The sequence below is a fragment of the Galleria mellonella genome, unplaced genomic scaffold (genome assembly GCF_026898425.1).
Source record: "Galleria mellonella isolate WM207_F2 unplaced genomic scaffold, CSIRO_AGI_GalMel_v1 utg96, whole genome shotgun sequence".
NCBI classification, from domain to species: domain Eukaryota; kingdom Metazoa; phylum Arthropoda; class Insecta; order Lepidoptera; family Pyralidae; genus Galleria; species Galleria mellonella.
The window spans coordinates 1,841,546-1,863,145 of NW_026442179.1; the positions used below are offsets into that span (position 1 = coordinate 1,841,546).

The window sequence follows — 21,600 nt, forward strand, 5'->3', positions numbered from 1 at the left end:
GTGTATTATTAAATAAAAAAAAGTGTCCTAAAGAGCCACTATGTAACAAACAAACATACTTTCACGTTTACTATATAACTAGCTTTTACCCTCGATAGTCAATATATAAGACATCAATATAATCTAATCATTGGGCTATATTTTTTTTTTGATGGGTGAAAATGGTATTAATTAACCATGATAGTTTCCAGAGGGAACTGCGAGGAGGTCAACCTGGTTGGGTATATTGCTAGCAATGGGATTCTCAGTCTCCATTACTAACAATCCCTTTCCCCCCATTGGGCTATATTGATAAAGTGGAATAAATAGTGACTTATTTCTTATTCCTTACAAAATAAAATAGTACATGTACACCAAATTGTATATCGATTGGTTAAACTATTAAGGCGGAAAAGATGTAAGAAATAAACAGACAAACAAACTCACTAATATTATAAGTAAAAATATACAAGAGATTCTTGACGAAAAGTCTATTAAGTCACTCGATGGATTTTTTTAGAAAAAAATTCCATTTCCTCGTTCATTTGATAAAAGCATATTTTTTCAGTATTCCAATATTAAAATTCCTATTCTAGAACAGAATAGAAAATATCGCAGCGTAATATTTACAGAGGAACTTATTTAATAAATATTTATAGCTCTTTAGTTAGATTTTGATGTACTTTAATTGGAAGACTTCGTAGTAACAGTTGGACGACTGTTTACTGAATTTATACATAAAGCTCAAGGCTCCAGGGCCAACTGAAATGTTAATATTCAAACAAATCAATGTTAAAATAGAAAATTAATGAAATAAACAGATGTTCTTGAAGTTATAAATTGTATCCAAGTATTTCGTAAGATCTATTAATTGTATATACATTTGTATGGATTACCAGAGGGGGACTTTGTACACAAGTCGTTTGCTTGGGCACCTCTGTCCCATTCGTGTTTCTACCGTGAAAAACCAGTTGCGTTTGCGTGGCTGTGTTTCGGTTTGAAGGGTGGGATATGGCAGTGAATTTACAAGGTACAGAAGAATAACACCTGAGTCCTCAGGAATGTCAAAGCATGAGGGGTATCATGGGCGAAACAGTGTTGATACTACTGACTGTTATGTCCATGGTACTGCTCATGTTTATAAGTGACGGTTACCACATTCCATCAGGTGGGCCTTCGGCTTGTTAGGTATTTAAGATTGCAATTATCGAGGGAAAAAGGATTATTGGTAATGAGGACTAGCAGTATATATATATATATATATATATATATATATATATATATATATATATATATATATATATATATATATATATATATATGCGTGTGTGTGTGTGTGTGATTTTATACTTATATAATCTTAAAATTATCATATTCAACACAATGTAATATTGTTATGGAATAAATTGAATTGATGAAGTATATTGTCGTGTGGTCCCTGCGTAGAATGGGCCTCCTCTTCTTTTCTCGTGGATGTCTTAAAGGCGATTAAAGGAACTAAATGGTTGAGGGATGGGCAGCTGCATCTCCCTTAAAACATCACTAAAAGTCTAACTGCGGTTACCAACCCGCCTGTTAAGCTTGGCAACTACTGGCAAAGTCCCCTAATGGGGGAGACTTATATGGTGCAGCACTTTTTACGTGATGTCGGAACAAACAAACAGACAAAAGGTCTAAAAATTATTATTTTAGTTCTTATTAAACTAAATACATATAGTTTTTTAAATATCTTCCATATACCAACATCATTCAGTTATAGTTTTATTATATTAGAAGTAAGATGAGATATCTAATAAGTGCATTTTACTCTTGAAAAAAAAAGATACTGATTTCAATAGTCATGAACTCACTAAAGAAATTAACGACCTTATGTTTCATAGACACATTAATTTGAAAATATTTGATTTTAGAATGCAGAATTGTATGTACAAATAAATTTTGCATCGTGACAAGTTGCTTTGTGTTTCATAAAGAAAAATTATTAAGTTGTCGTTGATAATTTAGATTTTGAATGCAATAAATGCATTTGAAACATTTTGAAGCAAATTATTAAGTAGGTGCAAAGTTTTTAGTAGTAAATTTATAAATGTAATTATGTCAAAGTGAATGCTGTGAATACCTATAATAGGCATGTGCATTAATATTGTATTATATTTAGTGTTTGTTATACCTATATGTTATAATGCAATATGCTGTTGGTGTTCCTTAAATAAATAAATGCAACTGCCATTAGCAGAACATTTTTTAAATAATCAATTTTGATTGATTGACATGTTTTGTTGCGAACACTCTTAATACGAAAAAAAAAACATTTTTGTCAATTGTTAAAAGAATTGACAAAATCAAATTAAAATTGGAGACGTAACTATTCAGAACTGGCAACATAATCGTCGTAATATAGCCACAAAAAAAGTATTAGTAGAAGCCGTTTAAAAAGAGAAACGAATAGCTTGATATTACAACAGAGAATTTGTGTGAGTAAATCACCGCGTAGCAACGACACAGCTCGAAGTTAACCCAAAACTTTCTCTTTGATATAAAACGGTACTAGATTTTAGGAATCCCCGAAGAATTTCGTCGGTGGAACCGAACGAATGCCCCCCGAAAGGTTGCGCAAAGATCTCGCCCCAGATAAATGGAACTTATGGCAAAACCTTGGGAAGATATTTACATTTTAACAGTTACGATCTTTTGGGACGCGGCATGTTATGGAGCCATATTTTGGAGGTAGCAATAAAGTCGGACTGACCTCAGAGTTTACTGTACTTGTTTCCTGTATTGGGATATTATATTGAATGTAATAAAAGGGAGTACGCAAATGGATAAAAAATGTTATTAGGATATTGATTCCCGTAGGTAATGTCATCAATGGAGGAAATAAAAAAATGATGTCCCGATGTGATCGGCTTTAACGATTATATGTGGTTTATCTGCGAAAGGTAGATAATGCCATCTTTTATTAAACACTGGCTTTAACCTGCAAATTCGTTCGCGTGACCGGGATAAAAAGTAATTTATATCCTTATTTTTTTTATGCGACTTGGAATGGCAAATAAGCTAACGGTCCACCTGATGGAAAGTGGTAACCGTCGCCAATAGACATGAGCAGTACCATGGACATAACAGAGTATACTGTTTCGCTCATGATACTCCTCATGCGTTACCATTTCTGAAAACTCAGGTGTTAATCCTCTGTACCCACTTCTGTACTGTTCTGTACACACAAATTCACTGCGATATCCCACCTTTCAAACCGAAACGTAGGCATGCAAACATAATGCTTCACAGTAGAAACACGACTGGGACAGCCGTGTCCACGCAAACCACTTTTGTACTAAGTCTCCCTTTGTTTGGTTTTCCATCCTTTACAATACGTGTATACCAAATTTTATGTTGATTGGTTAAGCTGTTAAGGCGCTATGGATAACAAATAAACAAACTTACTTTTAAATTTATAATATTTGTAAAAATTTATACTAAACGCAACAATTTTAAACATAAGGCTGTTCACTCACACCATGACATTTTTCTTACATTTAGTACTTGGACGAACGATAAAATAAAAAAAAAATTATCGTAACTTCTAAAAGATAGGTTCAATTCGAATAATTTAAAAGGATTTCACATTATATACATATACAATCTACCTTATATTTTGATGTGAGAATACCCGGATTAACGTATGTGTATTTTAGTTGAGAAGTTTGAGGATCCCGGTTAGTCTAGAAACAAGTCTAGCGTGACCAAGGGGCGGTCTATTTTATGCCGGGATTTTAGATTATATAGATAGAGAATCGAGCCTCAAACCCGAGCCAACTTTTTGTCAAAATTGTCAAAATAATTGACTCGTATTTTTATCAGTGTTTTATATACTTACGCATGAAATGTAATTTGACGTATTGTTTAATAAATACAATAAGTGTTTACAAATGAAAAAGATGCATAAATTATAAGACAAAATAAATATAGAAGTTATAAAAGAATCATAATTATTTAATATGCAAAATTGTATGAAAAAGTTCACTCGTTTTACCTAAGCATTTGTATAAAGACACTATCTATATAATGTAAGGCCAGGAAATATTTTTTTTTATATTTATTATCTTGGATATATAAAAGTAAACATTTGCCAATAGCTCTTAAGATGCAGGATTGCTATGAAATAATTTTTGCTTATACCTTTTGTTCATTGAAACTTGCTCCTCTTGCAACGTGAAGAGAGAACAAAATAGATGCCGCTTTGTAAAACACGGTGACTTTTATCGTGATAAAATTAATATTACATTTTCAATCTCACTATTTTTACTTTAAAAGGATTAATATGCACAGCGACGATTCATAGATTCGTTTTATACATTCCATTTAAAATATTTGAATTTAGAAAGCGGAATCGTGTAGCGAATTTAGAAGTGTGGAAACAACAAGCGGGGTACTGTTCTAAAAAAAATCAACTTTAATCGGCTTTATTTGGTTTTGTAATCTTTATTGATGGACATGAATTGCATTTATTGAGCCACTTGTTTAAAAAGGATTTTTATCTATTTAAATTTGTATTGTAGAATAATGGAAACTATCAAGTCGAAATCAATAGTGGATATTTGTCATTCTTTTATGATAAAACTGAACAGATTTGAGTGTAATTTGACGTAGATTATCTACGATGATATGGCATGTTCCCTCAAAATCCGAAGATTTAAAAATGTGTGAGTAACAATGTTAACAAGGTTAACATTTTTACTCACACATTGGACGAAAGAATATAATACTTTAAAACTATGGGCTCTCTTGTATTTAGTACTACTCTGTTTCATATTATTTGTTTCACTAAAATGTAATACAACATATGGAAGAGGGCACTAACTCCTGAAACACAGGTTTTTCATACCTACTTCGGGAGTTAGGGATTGCACAACTTTTTATAGTGGAAGAATTGCGTTGCGAGGCTTGGAACTTTTTTACATTTTATGTTTTTCATGAGATTGTAATTTATTCTATCGAGTCGACCTTTACGCGGTCCCCTGGGAACTATCGTAGTGAATTTTTTTATACAACTTAGAATGGCAAACAAGCTGACGGCGCACCTGATGGAAAGTGGTAACCGTCGCCTATAGACATGAGCAGTACCATGGACATAACAGAGTATACTGTTTCGCCCATGATACCTCCCATACGTTGCTATTCCTGAGGACTCAGGTATTTATCCTTTGTACCCTGTAAATTCACGCCATATCCCATCCTTCAAACCGAAACACAGCCATGCAAACACAACTGTCTCATAGTAGAAACACGAATGGGACAGAGTTACCCAAGCAATCAACTTTTGTACAAAGTCTCCCTCTCGTGAATTCGTCACGATGACCTAAATTATCTATAATTACTGACTTATTACATATTCGCCGGTGTATACCGATATAAGTAAGTAAATAGACGCAGGTAGGATTACTATTTTAAATATATTATCAAAAAATATGGGTCCCTTAACCCTTTCAGAACTGAATTATTTTTTTTCATCCGATGGATTTGGTAAATTCCATGTGTCTTAAGTATAATAAGGAGCGTATAAAAAAAATAAATAAAAAAAAAATTGCTTTACATTTTTCGAGGAAATCTAGTTTTTCTTAATGTGCACAAATGTGGACTCCCGTCCTACATAGTAATAAGAATAAGGTATGCGAAGTTGTTCTGAAATGAAATAATATTAATTTTAAAACATTTTTATTACAAAATTATAAATGAATTAACGTAGTTAAATTTTTTCTATGAGATAAAATAAATATTTATTAGTTTTTTGGCATAATCAGTCATTGGTACAAATACAAAAACACAGTAAGAACAATAATTAGGAAAAAAAAAACTTTATCTTTGTGGTGGGTTTTATAGGAGAAATCTAGGTGTGGCAGGGATAACGAAAAGGATTTGAGGACTCACCGTCTTGTCGTGGGCTATCATATGATGTCCTGTGCAGGCGCCTTGATTCCTTCCGTCACTTTGTCACCAATGTACACACACTAAAATATTGTCTATAACACAGCACTTCAAAATTATGTAAGCGGCAACGCTTTAAATGTTACAGTTTGCAGCACAACAATTTTATTAATATTTTCTTAAACACGTAATTACTCGTTGATTGCGGAGGTCACATTGACGGTTAGGATTGAAGACAGCTCTGAAGTTTCTTATAATCTTCCAGCGTCCTCATTGGTTGTTATAACTCGGAGGTAAAGACGATGACGGTGATTGGAGAGGATAGGATCAAGGGAAATGAATTTAGCACTAGGTATCGATTATTATTATTGAACTAGCATATATAATGAGAATAAATTTATAATTGTTACGAAAAATATATAAAATTAAAGAAACGCGCGAACATGCACCCAGCCTTGAGAATACGTAGTATTTTCAACCTAGTAATATATTAAATAAGAATTTGAGAAGATTTAATTAAATTATTGAGATGGTAAAGAGCAAAGTTTTATTACGGGACGTTTGTATATGCCACTACATGTTTTTACTAACGCGACGCGTACCCTACCGTCTGTCCCGGGATAAGTTTCCATAATTATGCCCATAGGCCAACGCAATGGAGGTACATCGTCTTGATGTACTAACACAACCGTGCCGGGTTTTATATTTTCAGTATTAGCAAGCCACTTCTGTCGTACCTGTAAAGTATTAAGATACTCCAAACGCCACCTTTTCCAATAACTGCTAACTATATTATCAAGTAGCTGCTTACGTTGTCTAAGACTTCGAATGTCCTCGGATACGTTTTCAATGGGTAAGTGCAAAAGGGGGGAGGCCATAATGAAATGCGCAGGAGTTAGCGGTTCAGGATACGGTTCCTCCGTTAGTACGCAGAGAGGTCTTGAATTTAAAATTGTCTCTATTTGTGTTAAAACAGTTAACATTTCCTCGTACGTGAGTAATTGAGAACCGATTGTACGGAATAAATGGGTTTTTATACTTCGAATATTTGATTCCAAAGCCCCCCCGAAGAGAGGGGCGCGGGGCGGGATCATATGCCATTCAATACGGTTATTAAGCATAAGATCATGGAGTTGAGCTTTTGCACCAACGAAATTTGTTCCATTATCAGAATAAAGACATGAGACCGGTCCACGCCGTGATATAAAGCGTTTAAAGGCAGAAATGAATATATCAGATGAAAGGTCTGTGGCTAACTCGATATGCACGGCTTTTGTTACAAGGCAAATAAATAGGCAAATGTAAGCCTTTTGTGACTTTTGACCACGGTGTCTGCGTAACGTTATTTTTATAGGTCCAGCGTAATCCACGCCGGTGTGCACAAAGGCTTTCGTTTCACGCACGCGGTACGGAGGCAAGTCCGCCATTTTTGGCGCCTTGCTTGATGGAGAAGCTTTAAAACACTTGTTACAGGAGTGGACTCTTTGTTTAATTACACTTCTGGCTGATATAATCCAATATTTTTGTCGTAGTAATGAAGTCAATAATGAAGCACCAGTATGACAGTACATACGGTGATAATTGTCTATAAGCAGGTGAGTAATATGATCATGTTTAGGCAGTAATGCGGGATGCTGAGCTTCGAAAGGTAAGTTACTATTAGATAATCTTCCTCCTACTCTAATAACTCCACTTTCATCGATAAAGGGGTCAAGTTTACGAAATTGTGATGAAGGTAAGTTATTTTTATGTATATCTTGAAAAAGCGATTGAAAATATAATTGTTGAACTCCGCGAATAAGATGCATTTCTGCGACGTTTAAATGTGAAGACATGATGCGAGTACTACACGGTATTAATTTTGTAAATTTAAGTATATATGAAATAATGCGTAATATTTTATTCCAGGAGGAGAACTTCAGCGCAAGCTGGTGTAATATAGAGGCGGGGGCGGAGGTAGTACAGGTAAGGGTATTACTTTTTATTTCAGGTAACTGCTCACAATTCACTGGTTTAAATGGAGATATTGGCCATTCGGCCAGAGGGCGCTGTAACCAGACGGGACCGTGCCACCATAAAGGATGCGATATCAACTGGTCAGGTAATAAACCTCTAGACAGACAGTCACTAGGATTATCTGTCGTGTTTACGTAATAAAAATGCGAAGAGGCAAGATTTTCTTGACACTTTGCTACGCGGTTACTTACAAAAACGTTCCACCTATGTGGTGAAGAATGGATCCATGAAAGGGCGATTTGTGAATCGGAAAATGCAAAGATTTTATTAATATTAATGCGGGAATTATACGTGTCTAAGACCAGCTTTACAAGTTTTGACATTAAAACAGCAGCACATAATTCCAGTCTAGCAAGAGTTACCGTTTTTGTAGGTGCGACTTTAGATTTTGCACATACTAAAGCGACATGCACTTTACCTATCGGATCCGTGACGTGTAGGTACACTACGCATCCATACGCCTTCATGCTGGCATCGGAAAATGCAACTATGTTGGTAGTACAACCAACTTCCACATTAACGTGTCTAGGTATCTTCAACGAAGAGAGATGTTTTAATTGTTGTATAAAATTATGAAAATTTGTTTGTATATCCATTGGTGGAGCATCATCCCAACCAATGTGTTGGATCCACAATTCTTGTATTAAAAGTTTAGCAAAAAGAATTACTGGTGCAGCGAATCCTAAAACATCCCATAGACGGGCAATAGCCGAGAGGATAGTACGTTTAGTACATTTCTCGTCTATAGAGCATGTTGAAAAAGTAAACACATCCTCAGAGGGAAGCCATTTCAATCCGAGTATTTTTATACTATCATTATTCGAAAAATTAATAGCGGTTCGGTTAGATTCAGGAACAGCAGATAAAAGATCCACAGAGTTACTCGCCCATTTAGTCAAATGAAAGCCGCCCTCCTTAAATAATGCAATGAGTTCGCGTGACAAAACCACTCCTTCCTTAAATGTCGAGACGGAGGTAGCCAAATCGTCCATATACAGTTCATTAGTCGCTACATCAGCTGCACGCGGGTACCCGGTCCTCTCATCTTCTGCCAACTGCCTAACAGTACGCATGGCTAGGTATGGACTGCATCGCAGCCCGAACGCGACACGATTAAACTGAAACTCACGAATAGGCTCTGTAGAATTAAAACGGTACAATATCTTTTGATATTTTCTATGTTCCTTACGAACTTCGATTCTTAGATACATTTGTTTTATGTCGGCGGTTAGTGCAATAGGAAATAAGCGAAAGTTCAATAAAAGAATTAATATATCGGCTTGTAAGTTGGGTCCCGTATGTAATATATCATTTAGAGATATGTCATTATGACACTTGGCGCTTGCGTCAAGGACTATGCGTAATTTTGTCGTCTCTTTATCATTCCTAATGACGGGGTGATGAGGTATGTAATACCCTTTACCATATTCGTTACTAGTGGGCAGAACTTCCGATAGGTAATCGTTGATAAGATATTCTTGTATGATCTCATTGTAACTAGCATGAAGAACAGGATCTTTCAATTTACGTTCTAAAGAGAGTAAGCGACGAGTAGCTACAGAACGGGAATCACCCAATATGGAGGGATCCTTAGAAAATGGCAGTGAGGTACAATATTTACCCGTAGAATCACGTGAAATTGTGTCACAGTATATTTGCTCGCATTCAGTCTCCTCCGGACTCATAAACCTTTTTGAAGGAACTTCTTCCAGTTCCCAAAATTTACATAATGTTTTATCTAAATTATCATTTTGTGTTTCCTGTTCCGAACATATGAGAAATGTTGAAGAGGCGGGTGCCGTATCGGAGTCAGCGGTTGAGGCGACTTCCCCTATAAGAATATATCCGAATACGGTTTCAATAGCGGCCGGTGCGGGAGGTGCAATAATTTTACCACCTAATAATAAATATGGGAACAATTGAGCCCCAAGTACGAGTTCAATCTGTCCAGGCGTATGCCATAGTGGATCAGCAAGCGGTATATTTAATAAACTACTAATAATCGTTGCATCGATCATGACGGAAGGCATATTCTCCGTTATGACGTCGACGACAAGCGCATCAATAGTGTAATTATACAAGTTATTTTTAGAAGAAACACACAGCGGAACCCAACCGCGAACGGTCTGCGATGCGGATCCTATACCTTTAATAGATGTATGTACATTAAGTGGAATTGGTTTTAAATTAAGGCGTTTACAACAAGCGGTTGTCACGATATGGTTTTGTGACGCGTTATCAATAAGACATCTAACATTTAACTTCTGTTTACAATCATTTAAAACGTTTATCTGTGCCGTGCTAAGCAATATTGTATTGTTGTTATTAATAACATGCGCGCGGGCACACAATGAAACTTGGTTATTAACGCACGGAGTCAGCTGAGTCGGCGGCGGGAGCTGCGCGATTGGCGGGGTTACCGCTAGCGGCGGGTGCGCGGGGCAATTACACAAAGTATGAGCGGGAACCTCAGCTGTGCTAACCGACGGCGCTGCAAGTAATGCGTGCGAGCAGGACGGCGGCGTAAAGGGTTGTTTTCGATTATTTAATTTATTGCTCAGACTAGTTTTATGTAATAGTGTATGATGTTGTTTGTTACACATTTTACAGTAATGCGAAGAATTACAACGCGACACAGTATGTGACATACTCAAACAATTTATACATGCACGTTTGTTTTTGATAAACTCAAAACGTTGTTCGACCGGAAGCGATTTGAAGGTTGTACATTGGTATAATTGCAAATGATCACCATTGTTGCACATTGAACAAGATTCGATATTATCACGTGATAGCAAAGTTTTAGAGTAGTGGACTGTATTGTTATGACGCGGGCTGGCTACGGTAGGTATAACCGTAGGGCGGTTACTAGTACGATCTAATATCTTTACTTGACCTTTAATAAATTCGACAAATTCCGAATAAAAAGGGATTTCCTTATCTCTAATTGCCATTTCAAATGCCTGTGCGGTTACTGAGTCTATTTTTCGTAAAGCAATAGTTAATAGCATGAAATCTTTAAGATCGGTAATTTTTAGCTGTTCTAAGGCCGACACCGCGGCGCTAAACGATTCAATAAACGTGTCAAGCGAAGCAGCATTATTAATAGCAGGTTTTATATTCATTAAAATAGACATGTAATGAGATCCTAATGCTCGTTTGTCTTGGTACTTATTAACTAAACTTTGCCAAATACTAGCGTAGTTCTCTCCGGCTGGTACAATACCGGCCGTCAGTTTTAAAGCAGGACCTGACAATTTACCCAACAGATAATGTAATTTCTGTGAATCAGATAGACCTTCATTATCATGTACATTAATCTTGAAACACTCGTAGAAGCTTGGCCAAAGCTCAACCTGGCTATTAAACGATTTAAGCTCAATAGGGGGAGGGGTATCCCTGACCTTCCCTCCTGGACCTTCATCCGAGAGCCCTGCGACTGCGATTGCATCAATTGAGAACGAACTCTTTGAATTCGCGTATAAATATCTTCAAATGCGGTAAGTTGAGAATAATTAGGTACATACGTAGGATCCTCATCAATTTTATATTGATTTATCGTATCTATATTAGCAATAAATTCATCACGAATCACAGACAATGTTTCTGTGTCCGCCATGAACGCCTCCGTAGAACGAAGCTCAGGACTAGAAACGTTTACCTTTTTTGCCGAATCATGCAGTCTATTTATACGTTGGAAAATACAATTAATTTTAGCGTTTAATATAGAAATTTTTGCATTCATTTTTAGAGATGACAATTAGCGTTAGATATAAAATTTGATGAATATTTGATTTGATATTTGATGAATTAAACGAAATAAAAAATGAACTACCGACAAATGAAATAAAAAAGTATGTGGGTACACAGATGCGGCTTACCAGTACTCGAAAATAAAATCGACAGGTATGTAGCGGTATTAAAGAAATATTGCGATTGGTATGTAGGCATATAAAGAACAATGCGGTTTTAGCGATGAATGTGACTAATTATATTTACGCGGTTTATATTGATATAGAAAAGGTAGATATATATATATATATATATATATATATATATATATATATATATATATATATATATATATATATATATATTTTTTTATATATATGTAAAGCGGTTAATTATTACTGCGGTATTGAATATAAACTAGGATATGTATTTTAGCGGTTGTGAATTAGAAAATAATAGAAATAATAACACGTTGTGCTGGTGGGCGGATGCGATTAATTATTAAGAGGGTACAAAATGGCGGATGCCGTGTAATATTAAGATGATGAAATGCTAGTTCAAGCTAGTTTTTTTTTTTTTTTTTTTTTTTTTTTTTAATTCCGGTTCGATAGGTACCATCAAATGGTGGGTTTTATAGGAGAAATCTAGGTGTGGCAGGGATAACGAAAAGGATTTGAGGACTCACCGTCTTGTCGTGGGCTATCATATGATGTCCTGTGCAGGCGCCTTGATTCCTTCCGTCACTTTGTCACCAATGTACACACACTAAAATATTGTCTATAACACAGCACTTCAAAATTATGTAAGCGGCAACGCTTTAAATGTTACAGTTTGCAGCACAACAATTTTATTAATATTTTCTTAAACACGTAATTACTCGTTGATTGCGGAGGTCACATTGACGGTTAGGATTGAAGACAGCTCTGAAGTTTCTTATAATCTTCCAGCGTCCTCATTGGTTGTTATAACTCGGAGGTAAAGACGATGACGGTGATTGGAGAGGATAGGATCAAGGGAAATGAATTTAGCACTAGGTATCGATTATTATTATTGAACTAGCATATATAATGAGAATAAATTTATAATTGTTACGAAAAATATATAAAATTAAAGAAACGCGCGAACACTTTGTGTGAAATATCAAGAAGCAATTCTTGTCTTTGGTTAGGTATAAATGAACTTTGCATTTTACACGGAATTTTCCCTTGCATCTCACCATTTTACACCTAGTCCCAGTTCCATCGTCATGTGTAGGGAAATGCCCAACACCGTCACGAGTTATTTCAGCTGCAGGGCGAATCTCTCCTGGCCTTCTTGGTATAATTTGCATCCTTGAGCTACTATTGCTACTTGCTTGACCTCTTTTGGTGGTAGAACATTTATCTTGTAGCACCAAACTGTCAGCCAAGCGATGACGAAAGTAAAATAAGTCCTTGCTTTTTAGGTGTGCCGTTATAAGTCGTAATCTATTTAGTATTCTCGATATGCCTGAAGAACTTCCACATCCGATGCATAAAATATCATACGTAGAGTCAATTTTTTTGATTCTATAAATATTCTGTAATAGCTCATAAGTTGATCTAATAGATTAACGCCACCCATTGCATGATTATAGCGCTTTAGACCTCAGGTCGCGCAACCTCAATATATCGCTTCTTTTTTTTACACCATCTCTTTACTAAGTCCTTGTTACCTATACCAACAAAATTGGAAGCCAAATGGGTAATCTTATTGTCCAACCACTTTACAGCAGTTACATCTCCGTCTCTGCTATATACTTCTTGAAAAAAACCCCTAGGCTTCTTATTTGTTACCTTGTCACTTAAAAACGGTGATTTAACAAATCTGTTAACACGAGCTGTGCATGCGGCCATAATACCTTTTTGTTTTAGGATTTGTAGTAAATGGTATGATGAAAAATAATTGTCAAAGTAAAGCAGGGACGCCGTCATACAATTCGCTAGGTCCTTCATTGTCATCTAATGCAGGTGGAAAAAACTCCCTTCAGTTTTAGTGAATAACATCTGCGCTAATTCTAGCATTAGCTGCTAGATTCAATTTGCTGGACGAATTGAATCTCCATAATAATTATCTTCGTCATCAGATGATAATAATAAGTCAGAAAGATCTCCTTCATCTAATGCTTGTAACGCCTCCAATGAGGACATATTGGTGTTTTTGCATCTGAAAATATAAGTAAACAATATCATAATTAATTTTATATATTTATCTTAGAAACATGATTAGAAAAACGTTAAAAATATAAACAAACATATTTTCTTAAAAAACCGTGAACAATGAGAAAAACTCAGTTAAATCCTAATGGGAACAATTGAGCACAAATATAAAAATCGAGATTACCAATATAAGGTAATAAAAAAATACACAAATATTACGTTACACATGACCCCAATGATATTAGATATCCGTTTATATTTTTTCCAGATGATTTCATGCACTAATTTAATTTTTTTTAAATAAAATATAAAGCTTACTTGTACAGTTCAAATCACGCACGGACACTAGTCGCAACTTGTCGAAAAACGCTAGAATATGCTAAGAAATGGCGTAAGTAGTATTAAATTGAGTAGTTTATTAGTGAACAAATGAATACAACCCCTTTTCAATCGGAAAGCTTGAGAGTTTAATATTTATTTTTTAAATTATATTTTATGTCTACAATTGTGCACGCCAGTTCTGAAAGGGTTAAAGAGTATAGTATGGTGTTATAAAACGAGTATCCGGGATTTTCATAAAAACTAATAGGTTGGTGAGAGCGTCCCTTTTAATCTTATTGGTGGCATCCTAGTCCTTGTTCTTAGTCGTAAGTCCTAGTCACATAGTCATAGAATAATTACTGGAGACAATAACTGATAAACAGGTAAAGTACATAGATAGGACATATTGACTCGACGACCATACATGGTCATTGTACGACATATGGAAGAAAGTAACTCTTTCTATGATCCAGTACTATTTAGTAGTTTGTATTTACATTACTTGCATAATTCTACTTCCATTAAAAAAAAAAGGCCAAAGAAAAGAAATATGTTTACAGAATTGGGCTGTACATACAGTATTGACTATTAAAAAATACTACAATTAAGTTTACTTAAATAAAAAAAAAAAAATTACTAATCTTCTATTTATTTTCTTTAGTAAGTACAAAGGAGAAAAACGTTTTTCTCTGAAAATGTTAAAAAAAGCGCTACCAAATTAAGTTAACTCGACTTTTGTTGTTATACATTCTATTAACCCGGTCTTAAAACAAACTTAAAACACTCAGTCGCCGCCATAATTCATATTGTTTTCGAGTTGACAGGCCAACTTTGTATTTAATCGGTAAAATATGTAAATTTAATGAAGGAAATTAATTTTCATCACTAGAATAACAGCATTTAATAGCCCAGCTTCAAACGTTCATGCCGTCTTTTAAGATATTAATTTCGTCAACCATCGTTACTAAGTTTATGGGCCTTTCAATATATTACTTAATTAATTTGGTTAGGCACCTAATATAAGTGTCGTAACAGCAAATTTTAAAGGCTGTTCGTGAGATGTATTCTTACGTTCTGTACGCACTCAGCACCAAGTCTTTAGTTAATTTTAGTTAATTACGTGCGAGATTAATTTTTCAATATCAAGATTAATATAATTAAAATATCATCAATAGTATATTTTAAAGGGTTTTTAGAATAAACTTTTTAATAATTTAAATATATGTGCGTTGTATGTGTACTAAATCTAATTCTATTTATATACAATATTAATTTAAAATATTAAGATATTATATTTTTTAATTTTTTTTATACAACTTAGAATGGCAAACAAGCTGACGGCCCACCTGATGGAAAGTGGTAACAGTAAAGTAAATTATTATTAATTGTAATTTTAAAGGGAGTTTGTAATGAGTTAATGAATGATGTAAGTATTTGTATGTACAATGTATACCTATTTCGTATTAAAAATTAATTTTAGTTAATATGAATTTAAAAATATTAAGAAGCTCAGGGTATGTGTCGTTTTTTAGGAAAAACCTCAGCAGGGAGCTTATTCCACAGTCTGAGTGTTCGCGGCAGAAAACAGAAACCACAATGTACATGAACATTTAGGTTCTAGCGTGAGAGGATGATTTCATTGTTGATGGCAAGCAATGTCATTACAAAAAGTGGTAAATGTGGACAATATTTCGAACAATTCCTCAAAGTACAGTCCATTATGTAAGTGCTAAAATACATAAAAAGAGGCATTCTCATGCGAGTTTGGGATCATCAATAATTCTCATAGCCGGTTTTAAGTAAATAAATAACATAAGATACTCGTATGTAAATAAAAATATAACAATAGAGCGTGATAAAATTCATGGAATCAATACGGGAGCAAATGTTTTTGATTGTAAAACAAAAGACAATTTAAGATTGCGTTGCACAAAAAACATACACGGAAACAAAATACGGAATTGTCCCTGCGACGATGCATTTAAATATGTTCAGTAAAATATACTGCTTTCACCACGCTAGTAAATTATCCTAATGTAGATGTTGTTTGGTACATCATTTAGAAGTTATAATAGCTGTACACAGCATAAAACCAACAGTAGTACAATGGAACACACCGAACATTTGTAAAACAGTCCGCACAGAATTTTGCAATTACTGTTTAAATAATGACTAGCAGTAATGTTGTTCGCAGTGTTAGTAATACCATTATATTATGCCAAACACCATTACCTAGTTTCCTCATGCCGTATCATTTTATATTCATACGTATATAACGATAAACGCCTTTATTTATGATGATATAGAATCGTTTATGGCATGAATACTGAAGAGGAAGTCATGGTGACGCGATTCTCCACAGACGCTACACTTTAAGCAACTTTGCTTTGGAGATGTTTTTTTTATACTAGTGTTAATGGTGTTAACAAGAATGTGGCCTGTATGCCTATGGATTTCAGAAATATCACGAGATTTGTGTGGGAAATCTATACGAACTTGCAGAAAGTTAATAGGTGCAGATGGTTCAGGACCGTTCTTTATGGTAGTCTATGGGGGAGGCTTATGTTCAGTACTGGACGGATAATGGCTAAGATGATGATGATGAATCTGAAAGGAACATTATTTTAGTTTTACTGATGAGCTATGATTTATTTTAATAAGAGGTGAAACCGACCGTCGGGTTTTATTTCGAGCATTCCTTGTCTTGGTTTTGTTGTATTTAATTTTATTCTTTCAGTTGCCCCTTCTACGACATCTTGGGAATGAAAAGGAGCTAAAGGGAGATATGATAATTGTATTTTTACTCCGTAGCCGAGTAAAAATATATTAATCAGAAAGAAGGATCTAAAGCGAAAGTTTCGCCATAAAAATGAAAAAAGATGTGATTTTCATCTTTCCATATACTTTGAGTATATGGAAAGATGAAAAGATGGCGAATCAAATATACGATACGAATATAAGAATATGGGGGTCGGAGAAGTTTTAGACTAACCTACAGTTTATTTTGATACTGATCAGATAGAATGTGTGCTACCCGAGGAAAGAGTTAAGTCATGCATGAGACGAGTTGTGGATGAAGCAATAAAAGGAAATATGTATAAGTAGAAGCCTTTGGTACTAAAAAACAGTACGTCTCTCTACTACCTTCCCCTAATCTACCCCTTAAATAACCTAGTTTAATATTAATAAATAATAAGTAGACAATTTGAATATATTTACAGCTAAGCTAGAATAGTATAATATATTGTTCAAATATAACTGCTAATAACATGCAAGATTCCTATGCGCTTTAGAGATATGCAATACAGCTTAGAACTTAGCAATCCACTCAGATTTTAATGGTGGGTCGTTTATAGAACGTATTTATCGGATACGTGTGAATTCCATTGAGATGTGCCACGAATAGCTTTAATGTCATCTATACTGAACTTTATGTTAGCTCTAGATAGCATTTGCAGGTGAGAACCTAAATGTTTATCTGTATATGACGCTATTTTATAAATGTTCTAAATTAAACTTAATGACAAATAAGCTGACTGACCGGTAAATGATGATTATCTCCTATAAGCATAAATAGAACTACGAATATGTGATAATTTTATTTATGCAACTTCTCTTTCTCTCTCTCTTCGTCCACTTCATTACTAAAGGTCGTTTCCACGAAAGGTGTCTGTTGCGTCTATTATGATGTTATTCCATTTTGCACGGTTTTCAGCTTCTCGCAAGACAGCTGCAATTGACAGTCCCATAACGGCGGTTACTTGGTCCGACCATCGACTAGGCGATCGTCCGCGAAATCTTTTTCCCTCTATCTTGCCTACAACTATTAGTTTGTCCAAATTGTCGGACTGTCGTCGAGCAATATGACCGAAGTATCCAAGAATCCTGCGATAGCAGACTGTCGAGATCTTTTATGCGGAGTTGCGTCAGGATATATATGATATGCAACTTAGAATGGCAAATAACTAACGATCCACCTAATGGAATTTGATAATTGTCTCCTAGTGACATAAACAGTACCATAGACATATCAGAATTTACTGTATAGCCCATAATGCCCTTCATGCATTGCCATTTCTGAGGACTAAGGACTAAGCAACATATATATATATATATATATATATATATATATATATATATATATATATATATTGGGTTGACATCAGGCAGGTGGCCGGTCGTAAAACTAAAAACCCAAATCTTTTTGTAATATGGATAAAATCATATTACGCCGACCCCATATGATTGGGATAAGGGTAGGAAGATGATGAAGATGATGATATATATATATATATATATATATATATATATATATATATATATATATATATATTATATGTATTCCATGCTGTGTGGTCCCAGCATGGAATGGGCCACCCCTTACTTTCTCGTGGATGTCGTAAGAAGCGACTAAGGGGATTTAATAGTCAAGTTATGGGCGGCAGCGGGTCTTTTAAAATATCACCAAATGTTAATTGTTGTCAAACCACCTGTCAAGCGTGGTAACTACTGACAAACCCCCTTTATGGAAGAGGCCTATGTTCAACAGTTGATAGTTAACGGTTTATATCATCAATGTCCATGATAACTAGAGACTTTAAACAAACTTTCTCTTTGGTAAGAATTCAGAAATTTTGAAAAATACATAAATGCTAATTGTATACTAGTAAATCGGAAAATAAGTGAATCTACATTATACCATAAACAATACGAGTACCTGTCCATTCCATAGCGTAATTAGAAATGCACTCAGAAATACTCAGAATAGATTGACAAATCAATATACAATTTCGAGTCCCTATGGATGGTAATGCGGATAAAGTGCTATAAATATTTTTTTTTCAGAGAAAAAAAGAAAAAATATATATTTTATTGACGCTGGTTTTATATCTGAAGCTCTGACATAAAACTCAAATACTTATTCATGTATAAAGATTCCTAGAATCGACTATTTTTGCTATAGTTCAGTTATAAATCGTTATATCTAGTTAACAATTCAAACGTTCCACGTAGTTGTTTTAAACTCCGTCGTTATTGTCTAGCTAACGGCTTTTCAATACTAGACCGAATCGCCGAGACCTGACGGTGTTTCAAGGATTTCAATATTGTATTGTAATTATTTATGTAGTTCCGAACTTAATACAATATATAATGATACGGTATGACTTACGATAAAAACATTTGTATTTCCGCGCTGCATTTCTTTTTATAACACAGGGGCAAACAAGCATGCGGCTCACTTGATTGCAAGTGACTACCGTTGCCCATGATCACCCACAACACCAAAGGCCTTTAAAAGGAATATGCTCTTTTCTTCAAGGTTATGATGTCGTATCGGTTCGGAAATACTGTTGCTGGAAGTTGATTCCAAAGAGTAGTTGTACGTGGAAGAAAGTGCCTTGAAAAACGGTTGGGATTAAATTTTATTATGTGGCGGGTTGTATAGTGGTGAAAATCAGCAGCAAGTATCAATCCGATCCAGTCAATTCCTCAGATGTTTTATAGTTTTTAAAAGAAAATAACATAGTTTACCTAAATGATTGTGTTAATTCCTGTTTCATATAAATCATGTCTCACGATATTACCTTATCCTCTATTCGCGTATGGGGTCAGCTAAGTTGTTGCACGTTGATCCATTGGGATATTTTGTGCTTTCCCTTGCCTTATATCATCATTTCATAGATCCTATGTGTTACCTTTACAATATCCTGCGGTTTAAGGTATCTATAGTCCCCTGGCTCTGGATAAGCTGTTCCCAGGAGACATATGTATGGCGTTCCATGGATGACCACATCAGGTGTTCCATGTATTCCGATTCCTCGCTGTACCATCTGTATAGTTTGAGGATAGACCCATCATGTATATTATATGCCTTACGGGCATATGTTCAGTTAAGGCATCCTTTATGAGTCTTGCCTGTTGTTTGTTTCACGGTGGTTATTATTCAACGATTTTAATATTTTGTATGTATGTCCATACACCGAATACCTACTCTAAAAAAGAATGTAAACGTTTACATACATTTATTTCTTTATTTTAGAATTAAATAAAGATAAACTAAACTGTAGGGTGAATTTGAAATAAACAAAATCCTTTTAAGGGAGTGTTCTACCGAAACATGGGTCGGAAAACAACAAAATGTTTTGAGCTTCCCAAAAAGAGTTCCCTTCCTTTTTGGGAGGCTCAAAACATTCGAATTCGAAACTTTCTTGGGTACCGTACCCAAATCATCGACAGCGAATGGATTTATGTTTTTTTTATTAATTCTAAATAATAATAATAATTACGTTAATTATTTTTTGTGTATTTCGGAATTCGGAATGCTCATGACTAAAGATTACGGGTCGTCTCAAATCTATTTAACGTAAATGTATTTTAATCAAGCTTTCTCGACTAAATTACACTTAAGTTAATCCATTTATTATTACATTAAGGTATCTTGGAATGGTAATTCAACTGACGGCTTTCTAGATGAAATTTGGCAATTGTTGCTTATAGACAAGAACAGTAGGCATAGATCTAACATAATAAATATATAGGCCCAATGTATTCCTCATGCGTGTCATTCCTTAGAACGAAAGTATTATAGCTCCGTACCTTGTAATTTCATTTCCATATATAGGAATATGAGTGGGTCTGAATACTCAAGCAAACATCTTTTATATAAAGTCTCTCTCTGGTGATTATTTCTTTTCTTACAATAGATTTGTTTAAATTCGTTGCGCGAAATTTTGTGCGAACTGTAAACACTAGGCTCCAAGTTGCGATCTAATAATTTGCCTAAAGAAGCCTCGTTTAGAGGTGAAACACGTGACGCAAACCATGCGTGAATGAAATAGCAGTCGGAGATTGATGGCTAATTTGAATGGTTGTGGAACTTCTGGTAGTAATAGTGGTGATCAACCTTCGAGTGTTAGCAGTCACACACATACTAATGGTAGCGGAATTAAACAAAATAGTTCTAATTAAAAAACCAATGATAAGGATTTCCGCAAGATAACACCTAGTTCAGTATCATTATTGTTTTTTTATTGTAGGTAGTATAATCTGGATTTATTTTAAAGCATATTATTTTGCCAATTGGTCCCGGCATAGAATATGCCACCTCCTTTCTTTCTCATGAATATTTAAGAGGCGACTAAAAGAGGACGAAGGATGGGCAACAGTTTCCCTTTAAAGACATCTCCAAAGCCTAATTGCGGTTGCTAATCTACCTGCCAAGCATGGCAACTATTGGCCAAGGGGGAGGCCATATGCAGCAGTGGACAATTAAAAGCTGAAATGTTAATGATGATATCCTTTTAAATATGATACATTTTTAAAACAAATTATTTCAATAAAATTTAGCCAGATGTTTTATTGAGAAAATCGTTAATGAACAAAATGATTAACACATAAATTCTCAACAAGAATAAACGGAAATCAAAATGGAATTAATAAAGGAAAGTAC

General features: G+C 34.8%; 1 protein-coding gene across 1 annotated transcript; it reads right to left on the reverse strand.

The window, feature by feature from the left end:
* Positions 1-723: 723 nt before the first annotated feature.
* Positions 724-12,982, reverse strand: LOC128202435 (uncharacterized). Its single transcript, XM_052902762.1, has 4 exons — positions 12,869-12,982; positions 7,907-11,387; positions 6,642-7,660; positions 724-741 (listed from the first exon to the last, which is right to left on the reverse strand). Exons 1-4 carry the CDS (start codon positions 12,980-12,982, stop codon positions 724-726), a joined length of 4,632 nt encoding a protein of 1,543 aa, XP_052758722.1.
* Positions 12,983-21,600: the final 8,618 nt, after the last annotated feature.

Excerpts from the sequence above, each read along its gene's own strand:
- LOC128202435 (XM_052902762.1), bottom strand. The coding sequence starts at position 12,982 with ATGCAAATTATACCAAGAAGGCCAGGAGAGATTCGCCCTGCAGCTGAA. Across the intron at positions 11,388-12,868 it reads CTGGGACTAGGTGTAAAATG|AGTTCGTTCTCAATTGATGC; the intron begins GTGAGATGCAAG and ends GCGAATTCAAAG. Across the intron at positions 7,661-7,906 it reads TCCATTTAAACCAGTGAATT|ATATACATAAAAATAACTTA; the intron begins GTGAGCAGTTAC and ends CGCTTTTTCAAG.